At 32.4% G+C, this 8,657-nt stretch overlaps 1 protein-coding gene across 5 annotated transcripts; it reads right to left on the bottom strand.

The window, feature by feature from the left end:
- Nucleotides 1-407: 407 nt before the first annotated feature.
- On the bottom strand, nucleotides 408-7,377 carry LOC111634485 (patched domain-containing protein 3-like). 5 transcript variants are annotated; one of them, XM_023379258.1, is made up of 7 exons: nucleotides 7,305-7,377; nucleotides 6,713-6,907; nucleotides 6,053-6,142; nucleotides 5,399-5,972; nucleotides 4,205-4,689; nucleotides 3,789-4,121; nucleotides 408-2,555 (listed from the first exon to the last, which is right to left on the bottom strand). In XM_023379258.1, the coding sequence occupies exons 4-7, from the start codon at nucleotides 5,920-5,922 to the stop codon at nucleotides 1,258-1,260; spliced, it is 2,640 nt and encodes an 879-aa protein (XP_023235026.1). In that variant the 5' UTR covers nucleotides 5,923-5,972; nucleotides 6,053-6,142; nucleotides 6,713-6,907; nucleotides 7,305-7,377; the 3' UTR covers nucleotides 408-1,257. The 5 variants fall into 5 exon arrangements, with proteins under 5 accessions (XP_023235026.1, XP_023235025.1, XP_023235029.1 ...); XM_023379257.1 differs by having other exon boundaries at nucleotides 5,399-6,142; XM_023379261.1 differs by lacking the exons at nucleotides 6,053-6,142; nucleotides 6,713-6,907 and having other exon boundaries at nucleotides 7,305-7,332.
- Nucleotides 7,378-8,657: the final 1,280 nt, after the last annotated feature.

Here is an 8,657-nt window from a genome sequence, read left to right as displayed (position 1 = left end):
ATTAGTATATTAGTATATCGCTATTAATCTACTTCGCGTTGAATTTTCATCGATGTTAAGCCTAACAAAAATTTTTTAAAATACTAATCGTCGCTATTGTATCGTTAAAAATTAGAAAATTAAGCCTCGTTTAAATACTGGCTCCCTTTCATGGTCGAATGAGTGTTGCCAGCTAAAACACGTAAAAATTATATTAAAGTAGCCAAGACATAGCCAAATATTGTAGCGCCACATCACTAGCGGACATTTGAAATTTGCCGACTAGGACGGTCGGTTAACCGAGGTGTCGGTTAATCGGGGGCCGGATAATCGAGGCTCTACTGTACTTTCTGTCAAAGCATTATCTGTAAGAAAATTATATTATTAAAGTTTACTATTATATTTGAAGAAGTGACATTAATTAAATTAGTTAATTAGCAAAATCTTCAAGACATTCAAAAATTCATTTATGACACTCAGACTATTCATCATCAGCTAATATTGGGTCTATAGATAAAGTATGTGGATGTTGCACTGAAGTGGAAGAATGAATCACAGGGGATTTGCTGCTCTTCTGGAAAAATTAAACTGGATGTTGTTTTTATTCCCCCTGAACCTCTTCTATCACTATTAAATAGGACTCATCCTGACACTAAACATTTTTTAAAGCGCAATAGGGCCTTCCAAATGACAAGTTTTGGTTCTACCGAAATACTTGAAAGAAATTTCATGCCAACATTCAAAATACAAGGACAGATATATCACTTAATAGCACACCATTAATCCCGACAAACTACCCATTCGAATGTAAACACCTATAATTTCGAGTTGGTCTATGCTTTGCAATGACCATTAACATGTCTCAAGGCCAAAGTTGTGGGACTTGACCTGGGATGCAGTTGCTTTTCACACGGCCAACTTTATGTTGCGTTCTCACGTGTTAGTAGCTGCAAATCTGTTCATTTGTGCTCCTGATGATAAAACACGAAATGTTATATATCTGGAGGTTATTCAATATGTTTATCTAGAAAACATTCCACACCTTTAATAGGAGTATAACGAATCTGTAACACAATTCTCTGCAGATATACTCTTTAGGTAAGTACAGTATATATAATTTCACCACATAAATATCTCCCGTCAACGACGGGTAACACAGCCAGTTATAATAGAAAATGAAAAACCTTTACAGATAATCTTGTTAACGGCTGTCTTTAATTTGTGAATACAATAATAAGTATTAATTTTAAAATAATATTAAACTTACAAGAAATTATGTTATGTATTATCACGTAATTGTAATAGCACATTTGAAGTATCAGATACATGCAGATCTTTTGTAGAATTCTTTCTTTTCATTATTAAAACAATATTATCCCAGATGTTAAGAAGCACGGGCAACAAAATAATGGCATGTAACGTAGAAAACAATATAACCAAAAATATAATCTTAAATATGTCCAAAAGTATACGATAAGATGAAAAGCTTACAGCAGAAATTCCTAAAACAGTCGAACCGGCAGCTTGAATAATAGGATGTCCTGCAATCCGTAAAGCTTCTTTCATTCTTTCTTCAGGTTTGTCTGCTTTACTACACATATAACTGCACGATATATGAGATACGTAATCCACACTAAACCCAGCAATGAGAATTAATACAAGTGTAAGAGCTGCATTCATATTTACACCCCACGCTGAAGAGTAGGTAATTGTTGATGTCACAATAGATACAATACTGAAACAAACACAAACTGCGCAATGCAAATTTGGAATAAATATAAGAAACACGATGATAACTGTTACACTACTCACACAAACGGATTGAATTAAGTAAGGTAAAACATTCACAAAGGAATCAGCAAACTGTAAATCGTAACAATAAATCATTGCATTTAAGCCGGAAGAATCCGTAACGTCATACAGATGTTGAAGAAGTTCACTTTGCATAGCAGAACTGTCAATAGTCCTCGAGTTGACAAAAAATCTAGAAGCAATTATGTTTTTCTTGTCTTCGTCGAATACGATATCTCTTTGGAAACGTTTGGCAAAATGAAATTTGAGAAATACATTATGAAGGGCTTCGACGAAATCTTCCGGATTGCTCATATTATATCCGCTGAGCGAGATCCAAGAAATCGGATCTTTAATAAACTTTACGTAAGTCCTCAGCCACGATTCAGTCAAATTATATCCACTCATATTGGGAGCATTTTCTAACTGAATCGTCAGATCTTCTAGTTGCTGTTGTGTTTTTGGGTTTGAGTAATCCAACGGTGTATTGATTACAACTTGTATTCTTTCTCTGTATTCGGAAAAGTATTGGTAATCGTCCTGGACAAAGTTGTAAGCGTAAGAATTTTTCTGGTAGAAATCAGAATATTTTAAATCGAGTTTTATGAACTTCATAAGATATATTCCAAATGAGATGTATATAATAAAACAGATTACAACAATGCATTTGATGATTTTGTAATTCAATATTCTACCTAATTCGTCGCTGTAAAAGTTCCATTTTTTGTCCTCTGAATTAGGTTGTTTTTGAGTTGAAAATCCTAGAGTTAAAATTCTTTTCAAACCTGCAAATAAAGAATTTCATGTTAATGCACTGTATATAAACTTTCTCGGTACTTATGCAGACATGGCAAGGGAAAGTATTAGAATCGTGTCAAATTTGACTCCGAATATTTTGCAAATCTGCATGTTTTGGGACTTTTTGAGCCAAACAAAAGAAAAAATGGGGGAAATCCAAGGATATGTACAATAGGTATGTATGTATGTGATGGGGGTGAGATGAAAAAACGAATTTTGGCACAGTAGCTTGTGTATAAGAAGCGGTGCTATTAAATTTTGGTAGTTAAAAATTGACGGTGTGGGGAGATAAATGGGTATCTCGAGTGGGATCGGACTTATTTAATATTTTACATGTTAGTATTTACAGCGTTTTTTTTTATAAACGTATTTTTACCCTGAAAATTAAATATTTTGCCATTTTATACGAATTAAAAAAATATACGAAGTTTTTATAACAAAATCTCATAACATACGATGCCACGCACAAACTTATTTACGATTAATAATATAAAAGTTATTTTTTTAAACAAAATCTGATCTCAGCGCGAAGTCACGCAACTCGTTGCTAGACATTTTATTATTATTTTTTAGTATTAAGAGAAAGTTGGTTAATGATTTTATAAATAAAAATTTCAGTAGCTTTTGTCAAATACATTTTCTGAATAAATTCATTAAAAATATTTTAAATATTCGGAGGTCGATTTCTCCGCTCCCCAAACATTCCAAATAATTCCAAATATCTCGTTCAAAATAAATTTGTTTTCTCAGGTAGTGTGCAAAACTTCAAGATTTTCTGTAATGCGGTTGACGAAATATAAGCAAATGAAAAGTGGAAAAATTGCCAAAAGCTGTATTTTCTTTTACTCCTTATTCATTTGGCACTGCAAATGCTTCTACTGGGTGTAGAAAACTCAAATTTTAAACTTAAGCCTTTCTCGTGATCAGTGAGATGCTGGCGAAACTTTCGGATGGATAGGTCAAAGTCCATAGGTTTTGTTTTATTACCGTGTTTCCCCGAAAATAAGACAGTGTCTTATATTAATTTTTGCTCTGAAAAACGCGCTAGGTCTTATTTTCAGGGAATGTCTTATATTTCGCAATTCAGCAAAACAAGTGCTAGGTCTTATTTTCTGCGAATGTCTTATTTTCGAGGAAACACGGTATTATTATTATTTATAATTTATAAAATATCTTATTCTATTTTTAAAGTAATTTTTATAAAAAAAAAAAGATACTACCTAACTTTTGATCCCATTTCACAGGTTTACAATATATAGCATGGAGATTTTTACTTTCTCTGTATCCACTAAATACCAGACATCCACCGAAAAGCGACAGTTGATACAAATAAGTAAATATAAAACTGACTGCTGTATATGTAAATATTACTTTAGCTATTCGATACGGAATTGTAAATCCGATTAACGATGCAGCGATATTAGTCAGTGTGGTTATTGTAATCGAAGTGGCAGATTCAGAATACGCATCACCTATTCGCTTCTTCATACGATCTTCTGGATTAGTTTTTCTCCAAGCTGATAGTATGACGAACGAATCGTCCAAACCTATTCCTATAAAAGAAATACATAATATTCAGAGAATTGTTATGGAATGTGTAATTTTTTCAATAGAAACGATAGCGTAATAAACAGACCTAAAACAAGTAAGGGAACTGCTACGTTAAAATCAATATACTCCATACCAAACAGTAGCAGAATACCAAAAGCAGCTACAGTACCAAGAATCGATGCTAAGTACGCAGCAATACCAATCCAAGGCTTACTTGTTACGCAGCTTCTAGTCATGCAAGTGAAAACGGAGAAAGAACACATAAAAATTTGCGATATGATTAAGATTGGAATATTATATATTGTTAATTTATTAAATTCTTCTTCATTAGTTTTTCCTGTAAACACGGAGAATTTAACATAATCCAGTTCTACTTCATTCAATAATTTCAGAAAATTTTCTTCCCACAACGTAGAAATTTCATTCGTGTGATTGCCGTTGTCAATGAAATATATCAAACGAATTGCTTTGAAGTCTTTCACTAGACTGTGTTTGTCTGTTGTGACACCACCCAATCCTATTGCATAAATCTGAACTTTCGACGATTTTGTACCGATATCCACCGGATACCTGCAAAATAACATTCTATTCGATAAAACAAAAAATTGTAATTAAACAGATATTAATTTCTTATTTCTGGTAAACTCTTTCAAATGCAACTTACTTTAACTTTTCCGTGCAATATTTTTATGCGTTAACTACCGCAGAAAACAAAAATTAAGACTTAAATCAGTGAAATATAGTATTTGGCTTAAGGGATCCAGAAAAGCATAATATAATGTAATTAAGTGTTAAATGTTGTTTGTTCCGGCCTCTTAGTATTTAAATCAGGGCTGTGGAGTCGGAGTCGGAGTCGGAGTCGTGGAGTTTCGGTGTTTTAGCCGGAGTCGGAGTCGGAGTCAGATGATAAGGAAAAGTCGGCGTCGGAGTTGGAGTCGGTAGATTTTTATGCGACTCCACAGCCCTGATTTAAACTAAAATTACTCGTGGGAACTGATTGTTTATTTGGTTTCGATGGATTCAGATTAGCCTGGCCAAACACTCAGCAAACCTAGCTTGAAAATTCAGAATAACAATGCTGATCGCTCACTATTAATTTTATCTAGTTAAATGCAAGTTACTTTACATAAATAATGACCAAGTTTCACTTCAATCACCTTATTCTTTAGCCGTTATTATAATTCTAACAGTGATGAATCTCACCTCGATTACAAACAGGCTCGAGTAGGCTACTCGATTATTTTTTATAAATAAATCGAACTTTGTATGACATTCATACCTTATTTTAAAGTTTCCTTTCTGAAATTCCGTGATTTTCGTCTTCAAATTTAATACGTCGTTTGCAATACACTGACCTTCAATTTTACAACAAATATCAGCAAATCTGTAACTTTTTCCCTGCAAGACAATACTCATATTACGTATTGTTTGATCCAGTATGTGTAATTCGTTAAAGATTTCATTTAATAACATAGATTCTCCCCTTTTTGCAGTTGCTATGACAGCTCCGTATTTTTCCATTTTCGTCAGGCGTAGAATATCATAATCTGTATAGTTTTGTGGATACAAAGTTTCGATAACTGACTTTGCTATTGTAATTCGACTATTTGTTCTCATGCATAGATATTCGACGTCTGTCGTCATCTTAAAACGAAATAATCCGAAGCACGAGAGGACAGTAACGATAACGGGAATAATTATGAACCTTAAGGGATGTTGTGCAACGTGGTATCCCAAATATCGAAAAGCCGTAGATAATTTTACATATAAGCAATTAATTTTTATAGTTTTGCATACTACCATAATGGAAGATGAAATCTTGTTTTACAAGCGAATTATTCAAACAATTATATCTGTAATATAAATATAAATTTTCATTATTATTCAAAATTTAAACATAGGTACAGTATACATATACATCGCAGCCACATACCGAAATTCAGCATTTCATGATGTACTGTATTTATAATTTCTTGAATCATTAGCACATCCCGTAATAGACATCATTTGTTTTATCATATGGCTACAATTTATATATGTTATCTTAAAATCTAATTGTACGAGTAGTTATAAACATCAAACTTTCAAAATGAAAAATTTGGTAGAAATACATCAGAGCGTCGATTATCCGAATCAATTGGGGACTGGGGTTGTTCGGAAGTTCGATGTTTCGGTTAACCGATTATATACGAAAAAATATATTAATTTATCCCATGTTGAAATTTTTCTCCGTTGCGTGTCGCTTCGCGTTGAATTTTCGTCGATTTTAAGCCTAACGAAGACTATTGTATCGTTAAAAATTATTTTTTTTATTTTGTACGAACAAAATAAATATATTGAAAAATATAAAAACAATAAAAAATTATACTTCAGAAGTTAATTTAATATCAGAAACGTAAAATATTTGAGTAGCCCAAGACATAGCCAAAGATTGCAGCGCCACAGAACTGGCGAAAATTTAAATTTGCCGACTGGAATTCTTTCGGATAATTGGCGTTTTGGATGATTGACTTTCGGATAATCGACGCTCTACTGTATTTAATTTTGAGAAATAGAAAATCGCAGAGGATAGAACAATTCAAGTTATACCTACCGTCCGTACGAAGCACAATAAACTGTATACTGTATTTTCAATATAACGGTTTCGTGATTGATGGACCGTTTGATTAAAACTCTACATTTCATTCATCTGTTTATATTCCACGTATATGAAAATTATAAATTATTCGTTGTGCAATTCGGTAGATTAGATTATCTTCTAGATAATGACAATTTAGCTGACTTCTTGCTATAAGTACATATATATATATATATATATATTGTAAATGTTTAACACATATTCGAATGTTTGAGCTTTGTTTATATAGGCCTTTCAGTTATTGTCAAATATTTTACTTATATTACGTTGGTAAGAGTAAATTTCATCTGATATTGAGCTGAAATTTTTAAATTTCAGACCTATATATTTTCTCTACAATTATTAAATGTTAATTACTCAACTGACACAATTAGTTCTTAGCACCGATGGTACCGGTATGTTTTGTAATACTAATAACTGTTTAAATTCTCTTTTATTATCAATGTTACACTATAAAACATTGATTCTATTTGACATTAAAAAAACTAATAATTTAAACAAATTAACAAAAAAACTTTAGATTAAACTGAAAAAGGTTAACACTTACGAACGTGAATATTCAAGCAGTCAACGTTTTCTGAGTGTTATACATTCGCATTAATTTAAAATTATGATTGGAGGCAACTGATTTACACACATTATATCCGAGGACAAAGTTCTTATTAATTATTGATAAGATACGTCATATGAAGAAAAAATCTCTGTATGATAAAACTCCGTGTATATACAGTCGACCCCCCCCTATAACACTGTTGATTATTCTGTTTTATATGAATTCCATGTTGTACGAGTCACTTAGATTTTATAAATACATGAGCCATTCACAGCCCAGCACACATGTTTATAAAATCTAAGTGACTCGTACAACATGGAATTCATATAATATGGAATTATCAACAGTGTTATAGGGGGGGTCGACTTGTATATATTTTTGTATTGATATGATATTTTATAAAATAACTGATACATTTAAAAGCATATAGTTAAAAAATTAAATTTTTTAAATTATAAAAACAGTTTATAGTTATTACTTTAATTAAACGATGAAAAATCTGGTGTAGAACGTAGTTTTTTTTCCGTACCCGTTTATGTGCAATCTTTTATCAGATTTGACCCCGAAGCAGTAGCTTTTCATTCACGGTCGATGACTCATTCGGTCCTAATCCGATCCGAAATTTCGTCCGTTACAGATTTTATTATGAAAGCTGAAAGAATTAAGCAAAAAAAGCATCCAAAGCTAAGTACAATGACAACCAGATAACACAGGAGGTTTTGGCGTCAACCTACTGCTCTAGTGGGACCCAGAATTGAATTTGGGTGTAAAAAGTTCTTAAAATTAAATTTCAAAATGTCATTGACTCATTCGACCGTCATCAAACGCCGTTTGACAACTTCTCCCACGGCAGACCTATGGTTGTCTCTGGTTAGGACTAACATGCAGTGTTTGGAATCTTAAATGCTGCGCCGAAAAAACAGTGTTATTTTATGCAAATTTTGTTTGTAGTATTATTTTCTATGTACTAAAAACCAGACATTCTTTACCAAATTTACCGGATTCGGAATGAAACTGGAAGTGTTGTACAGTACAGTACTACAGAAATGTGCATGCAGACAGAACGCGCGGACTTTTTAAACTCTTTTTGATAATGATTGTCAAAACATTATCAAAACGTTATCAAAAGATAAATATTAATTTCCATTAATATTTGAAATTTGCATATAAAGTAAAGGCACCGGTTTTGGATCAAGGACCAATTACGGATTAAAATGATTTACGTCATAATTTTTTTTTCAGTTAACAACATATCGTACAGGAGCGAGTAACTTTGAACCCTTTAGAGCTTTTATTCACGTTATAGCTGGATTGCAGTTGAAAGTGAACACGTGGCTTGGAGTTGAT

Source organism: Centruroides sculpturatus, unplaced genomic scaffold (genome assembly GCF_000671375.1).
Source record: "Centruroides sculpturatus isolate CEXI.00-Female unplaced genomic scaffold, Cexi_2.0 scaffold710, whole genome shotgun sequence".
Lineage (NCBI taxonomy): Eukaryota > Metazoa > Arthropoda > Arachnida > Scorpiones > Buthidae > Centruroides > Centruroides sculpturatus.
The sequence above is the reverse complement of the archived record's forward strand: the minus strand, read 5'-3'. Positions and strand labels throughout refer to the sequence as shown.